The sequence below is a fragment of the Sinocyclocheilus rhinocerous genome, unplaced genomic scaffold (assembly GCF_001515625.1).
Source record: "Sinocyclocheilus rhinocerous isolate Xijiao unplaced genomic scaffold, SAMN03320098_v1.1 scaffold1609, whole genome shotgun sequence".
Classification (NCBI taxonomy): domain Eukaryota; kingdom Metazoa; phylum Chordata; class Actinopteri; order Cypriniformes; family Cyprinidae; genus Sinocyclocheilus; species Sinocyclocheilus rhinocerous.
The window spans coordinates 132,778-147,860 of NW_015633539.1; the positions used below are offsets into that span (position 1 = coordinate 132,778).

The window sequence follows — 15,083 nt, forward strand, 5'->3', positions numbered from 1 at the left end:
TAATGTTAATTTCATCATTTACTAATGCATTATTAAAATCAAAATGTGCTTGTTAACATTAGTTAATGCACTGTGAATTAACATGAACTAACAATGAACGACTGTATTTTCATTAACAAACATTAACAAAGATTAATAAATACTGTAATAAATGTATTGTTCATTGTTTGTTCATGTTAGTTAATACATTAACTAACAGTAACTAACAGTAACTAATGGGACCTTATTGTAAAGTGTTACCATTTTTTTTAATAACAGTAAAGTCATCAACACTATGAAATATCACTGATGAAAGTATGAGGATTATATAATGAGCAAGAAATGTTAAACAAATCAAAACTATCTTTCATTTGTCACCCCATTTTTATTATGTTTTTTATTTTTAAAAATAAAAATAAAAGGTACTATTACCTTTTAATTTTTTTTTTCTGTTTGCATTTTAATTTAAAAGCTTTAGTAATATTTTTATTCATTTTTATTTCAGGTTAATTTTAGATATTGTAGTGCATCATGTTAAACTAAATGAAAATGAGAAATTTTGCCTTGACAATTAGCTGAATCTAAATAAGTTTTAGTTTGTTTGTTTTTCATACCCTTGATTGGTCGTGTATACAGTGTGACTATTTGGTTATTATATTCATCTACCATGGTATTTAAGTGGTACTGTAAGGTACTTGAATGAATTTCCATCATTGTAGTGTGCAAAAACATGGTATCGCCATATTGACATATTACCATAATGCATAACACCAAGTTACTTTTTTAAGGGCATAAGAAAAGAAGGGCATTACTAAAAAGAACAAAAATAAAGAATCAGATAATAAGACAAATAGCATGTAAGCAAAATGTAAAAATGATAACAACTGATTGCCTAGACTCTAATAGTTTTGATTTTCTCATAAGGCAATGGGCAGGTCAGGTCTGGCCGGCTCCTCTATGGACGGACACCTGGATATGTCTCACTTACAGGTGCCTAAACATGTGGGATCACCACAAGATGAACCCAGTGACCTGGAGGAACTCGAGCAGTTTGCTAAAGCCTTCAAACAGAGACGCATCAAACTAGGCTTTACTCAGGTCAGACTTTGTGCCTTATTTTATATTTAACTGTTTTAGCTGTATATTTTATAGTTTTTATGTTTTATTTAATCAAGGATCTTTATCTCTTTAATAATAATACCGATTTCCCATTTATATGAACAATTTTTCATTTATTATTCACTTTATTCATACATCTCTTTTTGAAAACAGACTATAAGTTATAAATATCAGCAGCAGAACGGAATTGAGAATGCATTTTAAATTCTGATTCAGTTCCTGAATTTGAACAGAATGTAAAGCAGTAAACGTGATGCCCGAATTGTGACTCGTATTTGAATTTTAGGAATTAAATAAATAAAATCATATAAATTCATATAACCACTGTAAGTTTTTTTTAATGCATTTCATTTTTCACAACAACACAACATATAAGCAATGTGTATTTTCCAATCTATAGGACATTTGCATTTAAATACATTTCATGGTAACACTTTACAATAAGGTTCTATTAGTTAATGTTAGTTCATGTATTAACAAACAATGAACAATACATTTATTACAGTATTTATTAATCTTATTTATTTATTAATGTTAGTTAATGAAAATACAGTCGTTCATTGTTAGTTCATGTTAATTCACAGTGCATTAACTAATGTTAACAAGCACAACTTTTCATTTTAATGCATTAGTAAATGTGGAAATTAACATTAACTGAGATTAATAAATGCTCTTGGATTATTGTTCATTCTTAGTTCATGTTAACTAAAGTAGTTAACTAATGAACCTTATTGTAAAGTGTTACCCATTTCATTATATTTAATACATTCATTTTTATGGACTATGGTGTGCTTTGTGTTTATTCAGTGAATAATCAAGCATATGTAGCCTAAATGTATGATGTGTTTATGCTTGTCAGACCGATGAATTTCATATACAGGTGCATCTCAATAAATTAGAATGTCGTGGAAAAGTTCATTTATTTCAGTAATTCAACTCAAATTGTGAAACTCGTGTATTAAATAAACTCAATGAACACAGACTGAAGTAGTTTAAGTCTTTGGTTCTTTTAATTGTGATGATTTTGGCTCACATTTAACAAAAACCCACCAATACACTATCTCAACAAATTAGAATATGGTGACATGCCAATCAGCTAATCAACTCAAAACACCTGCAAAGGTTTCCTGAGCCTTCAAAATGGTCTCTCAGTTTGGTTCACTAGGCTACACATAGACTGTTTTTATTACTGATATTTTATTAACTTTTCTGTAATATCTATTTATATTATATAATAAAAAGTATATATATAATTATATTTGTAAAGTATAATATATTTTATGTTACATCACTTTTCCTGTCATTTCAAATGTCTGTGGGTATTAGAAACTCCCACAGACATTTATTTAAACTGAAAAGATGCCAATTTCGTAATACTCAATGTTGCTCAAATCCGTTGTGGACCTGATCCAGTTCTCAAACTCTTGTGTGTTGTGGCTGCAGGGTGACGTGGGTCTGGCCATGGGAAAGCTGTATGGAAATGACTTCAGTCAGACTACCATCTCACGCTTTGAGGCTCTCAATCTTAGCTTCAAAAACATGTGCAAACTCAAGCCCTTGCTAGAGAAGTGGCTGAGTGACGCAGGTATGTGCTGCTGACCTCTTGTGGACAGAACTGACTAACGTTTTCTCTGTAAGCAAGCATCGGTAGGCCTTTGTTTTGTGGACTGGACTACATTAAACCTTCCCTTCCCTCTCATCAGAGAACTCACCATCCGACTCCATGACCAGCCCCACCGCCTTACCACCCCTTATGGAGGGTTATGGAAGGAAGAGGAAAAAGAGAACAAGCATTGAAACTAACATCAAGCTCACACTAGAGAAACGCTTTATAGATGTGAGTCTGTGGTATTTTAGTATCATTGAGATACTGTCATATTTGTATTACTATTTTAAATTGGGTTTTATAATACATTTTCTGCTTTCATTTTAATTTTAGTTCACATTTCAGTCATTTTCATTCAGCAATGACAAAGTGCAGCAGTTTGCTTGCAGTGCCCCCTGCAGGCTGTGATACATAAACACTTTCTACCCCATACAGAACCCAAAACCCAACTCTGAAGAGATCACGCTCATCTCAGAGCAGCTATCCATGGAGAAGGAAGTAGTGCGGGTTTGGTTCTGCAACCGGCGGCAGAAAGAGAAGCGGATATACTGCCCCATCTCCACTTCACCCATAAAATCTCACAACTACAACCCTCGTCTGGTGAGTCTGAGCTATCATTATTGAACCGGTCTCTGACTGTTTTCTCTAGTAATGATTCATTGAATACCTTAATCCAGTTCAGAGAAAATTAACTGTAGAGAGAGAGAGAGAGAGAACATGATCGATAATGCACATGTGACACCGTCATAATAGCACAACCTAAATGGTGTCTATCAAGTCTTATTACACATCATCTCTGGTTCAACGTGGATAGAGCCACACAGAACACATCTTACTTGTTTCAACCAGGAAGTTTTTAAGGAAAGTTGAAATTTATTCAATAAAACATTTTTGGAAATATTTTCCACTAGCGAACAGTCCTAAACATTGTATTATATTATATTGTTCAAAGGTTTGGGGTCAGTAGGACCTTTTTTTTCTTCTTTTTTTTTAAAGGGGTCATATGATGCTGCTAAAAAGAACATTAATACTGGATGAATTAAATTGCTCAAAAGTGACAGTAAATGCACTTAAGACTGACTGAAGTAATGTTTGCTGAAAATTCAGCTTTGCCATTACAACAATAAATTACATTATAAAATATGTATTTAAATCAGAAAGGGAATTTTAATTGTAATATTTCACAATATTACAGTTTTTCTCTATTTTTGTGCAGTGTCTTTCATGCTTTTTTAAATCTCTACTTGATAAGATAAATAAGTAGCCACAATATAATAAATCTTAAATGAATAATTTATCCTCCTAGCATGTTTCAAACTCAGTGTGTTTTGGAAGGTTTGTGGTTGAAGGGATGTTTGTTTTCCATAAAAATGTTCTCCACCCAATTTCCCACTAATCGGGTTCATTTCCTGTTTCAGCCTTCAACTTCCCGCTCATTCAGTCCACTCGCCACTGGAGGTGGTAAGTATTGAGCTGGTGCCTCGACAATCCACACTACTGCCATTGTAGGAAAATTGAATGTTGGGGGCAGGGTTGCCAGGTTTTCACAACAAAACCCACCCAATTGCTGCTCAAAACTAGCCCAATAGCGTTTCGAGGGGGATCCCCCGTTAAAAATCGCGTTCCAGGGGGTAAAATAAAAATTTTTTGTCCGGGCTCCCAGGTAAAATTAGCATATATGGGGCTAAATATGGCATTATTGGGGTCGCTTCAAACCGCGGACATGAAAAACAACCCGAGGCAACAGTGTTAAAGTAGCCTAACTTGGCAACACTGGTTGGGGGATTTATAATTTTTTTCAGACGTTTCGCCTGTAATATCCAATCATATTTTCATTAATACTTTTTGAGAATCAAACTTTTGAGCACTAGGGCATTACAAACATAACAGTATGATGTTCTGTAAAGCTGCTTTGAAATTCTATGTATTGTGAATAGCACATTATAAATAAATTTGATTGTTGTTCCTGCAGTGTCATCAAGCTCCTCCCCCAACAGCCCCAGTCGAGGCTCCTCCCCCAGCACTCTGTCCACTACATCCAGTCCACTGACCGCACAGGGGGTCAACCAGACGTTCAACACCACAGGGTAAAACCACTGCATGTTACTTCACACCCATCTTAAGTTGAACTAACTAGAGAACCAGAAAAATGAACAAATGATGAATTTGACTCTTCCTCAGATCCTGGTATCGCTGGAACACCACATCATACCACCACTGAGCCCCTCTGAAGGCAACAGCTTCACTGCATGACTCACCAGACAAGGGAGAAATACTCATTCTGTACTGTTTACAACCAGCACTAAATGCGGAGGCAGAACGCAGAGAACCACTGTTCTGCTTCTCATGATCTAATGTTCAAAGGGCTTGTGAATAGAGCTTCACTGCTAATTACCGAAGGGAAAAAGCACTAATATGCAATGGCACATTGTTTAGATATGCAATCTTGCTACAAAGAATCTGACAGACATGTTCAGCATTTTCAGCAGAGCTTTTAATGTGCATGAAACCTTATTTCACTTTCTGTGTAAAATCTCTGTGCCAATTTTGTTGGAGATGAAGGCTCAAATCTGGCTTTTTGTTTATTGATAACGTTGATGTGAAAAACCCCCCGCATGTAACCCAAAACAAGACCACTGATTTTTGAGTATCTTGTTTACATATTGCTTTATTAGAAACTTTTTTTCACTGTTGTTTTAAATCATGTAGCAGGATACTTTTATGATGACGTTTCATACGCTAGTGTTCTTGAGCGTTATTGGCCCTGCTCAAGGTCAAGACTAGAACAGCTGGCTCTGATATGTGCAGTAATGTTGAGACAACATTTAGCAGATTGGTCACAGTTTACGGGTCTCAAATATATTTTCGGCATACACCTAGTTTTGTGTTTCTGAACATTTACGAGGATTTCTGGCAGGGAAAACATTTTTCTATGCCTGGTGCGGAATATGTGCATTTCACACTATTTTTATGCAACATTGTCCAAAGCATTTGAAGTTCCTAAAGTTTCAAATTTATAGATTTTATGTATAATTAATAATATCTAGATATTGTTTGTTTGGTTGTTCTTTTGTTTGAATAACACTTGTATATTTCAGTTTCACTGTTCGACTGTTATTAAAATGTGCATTTACATTGGTCTCACATTTTTTTAGCAGTGTGCTTTGTGATTGTTTTATACATAATGAGAATTTTCACAATGTACACTGTATATATACATATAAAAGCCTATTTCTGCCACATAAGAAAAAATGCTTTGGTTAATCATAATTATGAAATAAAATGTATAATTATGAGATGGAAGTAGAAATTATGAAATACAAGGTATAGTTATGAAATAAAAATGTGAAATTATACAAATCATTATTACAGATCTAAACTTTTTGTCATAAATATTAGTACCTTTAATTTTTCAATTATATATAATTTCAACTTTTAACACAATTTTCTAATAAAACAGCATGATGGTAACTCTAAAAGTCAATGACTTCACCTGAGTGCAAAAAAACAATGATTAAGTTCAACCCTTTATCGCCAAATCATCATTTATGTAAAAACATAAGTTAAAAAAACAACAACAATTGATAAATTAACATGATCCTTAGACAAAACATAAATCCGTCACATGCAACCTAAGAGCAAACATTCACAGTTATCATGAAGGGACACTTCATAAATAATACTGATATTAATAAATACAAAAATGACAGCGACAAATTATAAAGTATAACTTCAGGCCTACTAAAGCATAATAGCAATAAAGAGATTAGCCTATATGTTCTTAATAATCCATTTTGATTTCACAAGAAGACGTACCCTATAAATCTGTTTTGCTACACTTTGACTTCAGAAGATGTGGAATATAGTGCATGGACCACTTTGATGGCACCTGTTTTCAAAGTTTGAACATTTCTCGTTTTATGTAACACATGAGGTCATACGGGTTTGGTAAAGTTACCAGCGACTATCCTGCTTGTTCCGAAAACAGGTGTTACTTGATCATAATACAGCATAAAACATTAGTTAGTCATTGTCCCTCAACTAGTCTTAATATAATAAAGGATTTAGCGTGTCAGTTAAAACATGCATACAGGTTGAAGGTGTAACGCAGGGAAGGGCTGTTATTTTATACGCACCTGGACAAACCTGTTCTCTGTGGCCACTGATTGGCTCAATCATGCCGTTCTGTCCTGCTCGTCCGGTTTTAGCTATACTGTTATTTCCCATCCCACAGTTTTATCCACTGCATTCGGAGTTGTACACACACCTGGACTCTACAGGACAATATGCTGCCTGTTCTCTTCATCCTGGGGATGTTGTGTCGCCTAAACTTTGCAGGTAAAAACAATATTTTTATGGTTTCACATTACTACTTCAAGCTACTGTTGCATAATATTTGTTGTTCGTAATTAATTGTTTTTGAATACATTTTATTCTAAGGTGTTAATTATTATTTTCGTCTTAGAAATAGAAATTAGATTGCTGGATCCTAAAACAGATGGTGTGCTGGCGAGTAAATTCCCAAACTCTTTTCTGCTGAGTCTGCCAAACTGCAGTGTTTATGGAAACAAGTCCGCTGAAGTGCTGTACATAGAACTGCCGTCCACTGCAAACAGTATGCATCACTTTCATCCTGAATGTGGCTCACGTGACATTGTTTAAATGTTAAGCATTATGCCTTATGTGTCCTGCAGAAACGGAGAGTTTCATCGTTCCATCTTGTCCCGTCAGGCAGCCGGGGTACCTTCTGCAAAACCTCAAAAATGGAACAACATACAAGTAAGTGTATGTTAGCGTGCATGTGTGTGTATGTGTACAGATTTGTGTCATATATCAGCTTTTGATTTAAATCAAATGTCAGGTTTGTGTGAGGTTTTTTAGGGATATGGTGTAGCTATACACTATAGTAAATACCATTATATTAGTATGAAAACCTTAATCCATGGGAGTTCTTCACTATAATGGCTAAGGTCTGTGTGTGTGTGTGTGTGTAACCATGTAAACAAAGGCTAAACAACAATCTTAACTGTCTTTCTCTTTCAGCATGCAGTACAAAATTGCAGGCGTAAATAATACTGCAAACTTGACTATGACGACTACCAATGGTAACTAATATATATACAGAAAAAAAATACAGTAATTTCAAATGAGCTTCTTGTAATATATGATGTAGGCCTATATGGTTATAATATATCTTGTCTTTCTACGTAGCCATTGATTACCAGCAGATAGACAGTGGTCTTCCAGCGCGCAGTGGAGCCATGGTGGTCATCACTGTCATTCTGTCTTTGGCTATGGTGATCCTCCTCGCTGGCCTCATTATTAGCATCCTCTTTTCCGGCTAGCCTGAACATGATGCACTTCAACACTATACATGATGTCTGTTTAATTTAAAAAATAATAATAATAATAATACAGACACATTTCAGATACTTTGAGAGATCACTTTCTTTTTCAATTTAAGTCTAAACCAATATCAGTGTACCTATAAAGTAACAGGGAATTACACAAATGTATATATTTATAAATTATTTCAAACTGAATTTCACAAAATTGTGGTGGTGTACTGCATTTCAAATAAATCCTGTTCCCAAAATATGTTTCATGATTTTTTTTAACAAGCAGATTTTAACCAGGCTGAAATATGGTCTCAGGCAAGTTTTTTTTTTTTTTTTTTTAACAAATATCATGTTTGGACAAGTTGTCCCACATTTTATATGTTTCTGTACAGGTAATTTCTGTTGTAGCCAAACAAAGGTTTATATATATATTTTTTTATTTGTTTATTTTATTGATTTTTTATTTGGAATTTTAGATAGCATTTGATATCTCAAATAAAGATAGGCTATTCTACTCATTAAACAGAAGAGATACATTGTGGGGCATGTTGTCCCAAAAAGTGAACATGCGTTTCATTAAATGTCAGCCTTGGACAATAAACCAAGAACGGAATGTTAAACAGCATATTTATAGTCAAAATATATCTGCATATGGACAGACTGAATGAATGAATGAAAATAATACTCAAAATTAGGGTGACTATAGTGATCAATGAAAACCTGCTGAACATCTTTGATTGCTAATAATGGAGCTTAATGATTTCCACCTGTTATAGCAAATGAACGATATCGCCACAGTTTGTCTTTACTGATACCACGACATTTCTTCGAATAAAAGAGATACTGAGTGTTGTTTACGAACGTTTGCTAGCTGTTCTTGCATAGGCCTAGTCGACGAAATGCATTTACAGCTTCAATCCAAAAGCAGATTTCTCGACCTTCATTTAATCCGCGGTTTACATGACTGGGACATGAATGAGGAAATAAACTTAACGACGACGACTGATCAGTTTTACCACGGTAAAAGAATTCCGTGAGTAATTGACTCGTGGACGCGAAACAGAGGCGTTTTTCAGTATGGCTGATGTGCCGTGGTTTGGCAGATGATAAGCGGACTGACCAGTATCTGGCGCAGTGGCACTACGCGAGAATCTCCAGAAGATCATTACATTACCAGCAGCAGCACAGAGGAGCTACCAGCTGCCCCTCAGCAACAGAGGTGTGTTCATCCAACTCTACAGCCTCCTCCTGACAACACACAACAACACAAAACTCCTTAGAGCAGAGCTTTTCACTGTTTTTACTGTCAGAGACCCCCAAGCAAACAAAGACATACATGCATATAGCCTACATACATCCATTTATTTGGGCTAGTTGAATAATGATTAAAAAATAAATAAACGTTAGTTTTGAAAAATAAATACATTTATTAAAAATGTAAAAAATAAAAAAAGTTATAAGAAATAAAAAATACATATTTCTGAAAATGTTGGATAATTTACATGTATACAAATTAATTATTTGTATTTATAGATGACTCGTATACGTTTATTTTTAACATTTATGGTGGTTTCGGCCATTTGTAAGTTGAGTTAGTCGTTTATTATGCTTGATATGCATCATCATATTTCTAAATGGACTGGTTTGTAGGACAAATATTTTGGTAACACTTTACAATAAGGTTCCATTAGTTAATGTTAGTTAATGTATTAACTAACATAAATGTACTGTTCATGGTTCATTCATTACAGTATTTATTAATCTTTGTTAATGTTAATGAAAATACAGTCGTTCATGTTAATTCACAGTGCATTAATGTTAACAAGCACAACTTTTGATTTTAATAATGCATTAATAAATGTTGAAATTAACATTAACCAAGATTAATAAGTGCTGTAGAAGTTTTGTTCATGTTAACTAAAGTAGTTAACTAATGAGATGACTCGTATCCTTTTATTTTTAACATTATGGTGGTTTCGGCCATTTGTAAGTTGAGTTAGTCGTTTATTATGCTTGATATGCATCATCATATTTCTAAATGGACTGGTTTGTAGGACAAATATTTTGGTAACACTTTACAATAAGGTTCCATTAGTTAATGTTAGTTAATGTATTAACTAACATAAATGTACTGTTCATGGTTCATTCATTACAGTATTTATTAATCTTTGTTAATGTTAATGAAAATACAGTCGTTCATGTTAAGTCACAGTGCATTAATGTTAACAAGCACAACTTTTGATTTTAATAATGCATTAATAAATGTTGAAATTAACATTAACCAAGATTAATAAGTGCTGTAGAAGTTTTGTTCATGTTAACTAAAGTAGTTAACTAATGTTAACTAATGAACATTATTGTAAAGTGTTACTAATATTTTTACAATTTACTGCACTTTTATCTCGCACATTGGCTTACTTCCGCATTGCAAAATAAGGTAAATAGTTCCTTGTGTGATTATTCCTTTAAAGGTAGGATTACTGCTAAATAGTACACATTGTATCCAGTAATTCCAGATGATCCTGAAAAATTGTATACTTTTATTATTTGAGAATTCTTATTTGAGGGTCCTTTCTGATTGGTTCCCAATTATAAAAGATTCTGATAGGAATCTTGTGCATGTTCCTTTAAGAGTTAAGAACAGCAACGTTTAACAGTTTCTTAAAGTCTTGTCACTGTGCACTTCAAACTTAAATAGTTCCTTGTGTGATTATTCCTTTAAAGGTAGGATTACTGCTAAATAGTACACATTGTATCCAGTAATTCCAGATGATCCTGAAAAATTTTATACTTTTATTATTTGAGTTCTTATTTGAGGGTCCTTTCTGATTGGTTCCCAATTATAAAAGATTCTGATAGGAATCTTGTGCATGTTCCTTTAAGATTTAAGAACAACAACGTTTAACAGTTTCTTAAAGTCTTGTCACTGTGCACTTCAAACTTAATTGTTTCTGTCTTTTTAAAGAGCCTGAAATACAACCTAATCTGATGGTGAATCCCAGTTTAGCCTGCCCCATAAAGTACCCTAGTAATTACCCCATAGCCCCAACACCGACACCGCAGTCAGCGCTGCCAAGAACCACCACACCTGTTCTGGAAAAGAGTTTGCGCCCAGCGAGACCTGCCTGAATGAGTCAATGCACGAAACCTCCCTCTCCAGCGAGTATCGGGTATGAGTAAAGCAGCATTGCATACTTTGGTTGTTTGCCACTTTGCAATTATGCCATGCAAACCTGAGAGATTTATGTCAGGAGAATGTCACGTGTATATAAAAAATAAAATTGGGTTTAAGATTATTATTATTATTATTATGATTATTATTATAATAAGATGATATCTAATGTAGTTGACCTATCTCCACCTTATCCCAGTTCACAGATGAAGAGGACGCTTCCTCTGTAGATGTGCCTGTTTGTCGTAAGGTAAAGGGTGTGTGCAAGGGGAGGACACCCAAAGCATCTACTCGCAAACTGGGTCTGACGCAGAACGGAAGGCTTCAGAGAGCCCTGCAGGACAGTATCAACCTGAAGAGCAGCGGATGGCCTCGGCCTCCTGTTAACTACTGCATCCTCATCGCCATGGCGCTCAGCAGCAGCCGTAACGGCAGTCTCAACGTACAACAGATCTATAACTTCACCAGGTCTCTTTTATATACTTAAGGATAAGAACAAACTCTGACAGTACACTCTTAAAAATAAAGGTTCCAAAAAGTTGATTTTGCAATGATGTCATGGTAACATTTCAACCATTTTTGGTTCTGCAAAGAACCTTTTAGTGAACAGTTCCTAAAATAACCTTTTTTTTTTTAATCTTCCCACGATAAAGAACCGTTTGTGCAATGGAAAGATTACATGGATGTTAAAGGTTCCTAATGGACCAAAGCTGCCCATAAAGAACCTTTATTTTTGAGAGTGTGTAGGCTGAATTATTCATTTATTTATTTTTTCCCAGCATGGCTTCACTCATTCTTTCTGTCACTCACTCACTCACTCACTCACTCACTCACTCACTCACTCACACACTCACTCACTCACTCACTCACTCACTCACTCACACACACACACACACAAATCCCAAATTATGAAACTTGTTTCTCATTGCATTTTCTTTTCTGTCTTTCTAGAGAGCACTTCCCCTTTTTCCTTACAGCTCCAGATGGGTGGAAAAACACAATCCGCCATAATCTATGTTTCAGCAACAGTTTTAAAAAGACCCCGCAGCAGGTGTCTGGAGATGGCAAGAGGAAGTCGTGTCTGTGGCATCTCACCCTGGCTGGCCGACAGAGACTGAGAGATGAGATTAATACACTCACGGGAGATTCTTTCAGAATGCTGAAAAGGAGCATGAACTATCCAGGTGAGGACTTGGATCTTAAAGGGACTGAGTGGTGAGGTAAACGGCAAAATGAGTTTGAACTGATTTCCCTCTCATTGGGTCCATGTTACAGATATTATTCAAGCGCTGTTAGAGCTGTAATCCAGCTTTGAGGCCAAGCAAGTGACATGGTAACACTTTATTTCGATAGTCCACTTTAGACATTCTATTAACAGTAAGTAACTTTGCAACTACCTGTCAACTAGCAGTTAGTAGAGTATTAGTAGACTGTCTGCTTAATAATCATCAGACTGGACATGCTGTGTCTGATTTATCTTTATTAACTTTTGAATGTTAGCACTATTTGTTATTACTATTATTATGGTGTAATTTCTTTTTGTGTGTCTTTTTTTTGTTTTGTGTTGTTTTTTTCCTCCAATGACACATTGTGCCTAAAATAAATAGATGCATTAACATGCTATTGTGGTTTCTTTAAAGTGTCTGTTAGTTAAAAAAGGAATGCCTTAATCTATATAATAATAATAATAATTATTATTATTATTATGACACAGAGAGAGACCGACACACACAGACATTTAAACTTCAGGGATGTCAGTCTGTCCAATTATAGTAAGCATAAGTGATTGTGAAACAGTTTCACCTGCTTTGGTTCAAATGAAAGTGACAACCGGTGCACTGGAGAGGCAACAGCAAGACAACCTCCAAAAAGGGTGTGATTTTAAGGGTGGTGGCCATAGACCATTTTTTTTTTAGTTTTGTTAGGGTCCTTGTCACTGTCTGTAGCACGAGGCAGTACCTGCAACCCAATCAGGTAGTCCAGCTCCTCCAGGATGACACAGCCATACATGCCGTCGCAAGGAGGTTTTGTGTCTCCAAGCACTGTTTCAAGAGCATGGAGGAGATACCAGGAGACAGGCCGTTACATGAGGAGAGCTGGACTGGGACATGGAAGGGCAACAGGCCAGCAGCAGGAGCGGTATCTGCTCCTTTGTGCGAGGAGGCCAGAGCCCTACCAAATGACCTCCAGCAGGCTACTGGTGTGAATGTATTCATGAGGGTGGCGTGAGGGCCTGACGTCCTCTGGTGGGACCTGGGCTCACAGCTCAGCACCATGCAGCTCGATTGGCATTAGCCAGAGAGCACCAGAATTGGCAAGTCCAACATTGGTGCCCTGTTCTCTTCACGGATGAGAGCAGGTTCACACTGAGCACATGTGACAGACGTGAAAGAGTCTGGAGATGCCGTGGGGAATGTTATGCTGTGTGCAACATCATCCAGCATGACCGGTTTGGCAGTGGGCCTGTAATGGTCTGGGGAGGAATATCCTTGGAGTGTCACACAGACCTCCATGTGCTAGGCACTGATTCCCTTACTGCTGTTAGGTACCGGGATGAAATCCTCAGAGCCGCTGTCAGATCTTATGCTGGTGCAGTGGGCTTTGGGTTCCTCCTGGTGCACAATAATGCCCAGCCTCATGTGGCTAGAGTGTGTAGGCAGTTTTTAGATGACAGAGGCATTGATGCCGTAGACTGGCCCTCACGTTCCCCAGACCTGAATGAGAACCTCTGGGACATTATGTATCGGAGCATCTGAAGCCACAGACTGTCTGGGATCTCACTGATGCCCTGATCCAGGTCTGGGAGGAGATCCTGTACCGGTTCTGTGATCAGCGTGTATGTATCAGTCAAATTTTATTTATGTAATATGTAACACTTTTTCCAAACAAATCGATGCAGTTCAAACTGCTTTACAGGCAATTGTATTTGGTTAAAATAGTTATTGTGAAATTATTACAATGCAAAAAAAAAAAAAAAAAAGTTTTCTATTTTAACATATCCTAAAATGTAATTTATTCCTGTGTTGACAAAGCTGAATTTTTTAGCATCATTACTCCAGTCTCCAGTGTCATATGATCCTTCAGAAGTCAATCATGCTTAATATTTTTGTGGGAGGGAAATTCATCCCAACCACAAGAGGGCGCTACTGCATATTTGAAATCACAAAACGTCACTATGTTTGGACAACATCACGCTTGCAGTCGCTAAAGAAACAAACCCCAAAACAGCCAAATGGGCGCGTTTTATTGCTCTGTCTGCAGAAAAACAGATTTTTCTGGAAAAGGACACATTTATGGGAAAAGCCACCAGAGCAAACTTAAAGTAATTCTAGTCAAATTCACGGAAAAGGTAAGCGTGCTAACAAGACAACTAGCTGAAGATGCTGCCACAGTGGCTCCAAATACGATTTGGGCACACATAATGATTGCACTTTATTGGTTTACGCATAAAATAATAAAACATGAAATAAAGTAAGCATTTTACGCAGTTCCTTTTAATCAAGTGGTGTCAAAGTGAGAATTGGAGGATGAGTCGGTGACCTGTAAATGTTTTAATGTCGCATGTTTTTTTGTTCGTATAGGTTTTGTGTATAAAAGTTACATTAAGCTGCTTATTTAGGCCAGGACACTCCTGTAAGAGATTTTTTAATCTCAGACAGGTTTTTCCGGGTTAAATAAAGGTTAAATAAAATTTTGTGGCTACATTAAGTCAGTTCAGGTATAAGTTCAAACTACCTATGAACTATGTCAGCTGATGGTTGAGAACCACAAAATGTCATTTATATATACTGTATATATGTGTATATATATATATATACTGTATATATGTGTATATATATATATATACTGTATATATGTATATATATAT

General features: G+C 35.9%; 2 protein-coding genes and 1 pseudogene across 4 annotated transcripts in view; all 3 read left to right on the forward strand.

Moving 5' to 3' along the window:
• LOC107744320 (POU domain, class 2, transcription factor 3-like) overlaps nucleotides 1-5,837 on the forward strand; it is a 13,612-nt gene extending 7,775 nt beyond the window's left edge. For both annotated transcript variants that reach the window (XM_016557893.1, XM_016557894.1), the window contains 7 exons: nucleotides 904-1,077; nucleotides 2,542-2,683; nucleotides 2,802-2,935; nucleotides 3,140-3,304; nucleotides 4,123-4,165; nucleotides 4,677-4,791; nucleotides 4,886-5,837. In XM_016557893.1, coding sequence (XP_016413379.1) covers nucleotides 904-1,077; nucleotides 2,542-2,683; nucleotides 2,802-2,935; nucleotides 3,140-3,304; nucleotides 4,123-4,165; nucleotides 4,677-4,791; nucleotides 4,886-4,925 — 813 coding nt within the window. In that variant the 3' untranslated portion in view covers nucleotides 4,926-5,837. The remainder of the gene's footprint in view (nucleotides 1-903; nucleotides 1,078-2,541; nucleotides 2,684-2,801; nucleotides 2,936-3,139; nucleotides 3,305-4,122; nucleotides 4,166-4,676; nucleotides 4,792-4,885) is intronic.
• A 2,901-nt stretch (nucleotides 5,838-8,738) lies between these two features.
• On the forward strand, nucleotides 8,739-12,434 carry LOC107744332 (forkhead box protein N5-like; annotated as a pseudogene).
• A 1,932-nt stretch (nucleotides 12,435-14,366) lies between these two features.
• LOC107744321 (coiled-coil domain-containing protein 84-like) overlaps nucleotides 14,367-15,083 on the forward strand; it is a 6,042-nt gene continuing 5,325 nt past the window's right edge. For both annotated transcript variants that reach the window (XM_016557895.1, XM_016557897.1), the window contains exon 1: nucleotides 14,367-14,564. In XM_016557895.1, the coding sequence (XP_016413381.1) occupies nucleotides 14,448-14,564 (117 nt within the window). In that variant the 5' untranslated portion in view covers nucleotides 14,367-14,447. The remainder of the gene's footprint in view (nucleotides 14,565-15,083) is intronic.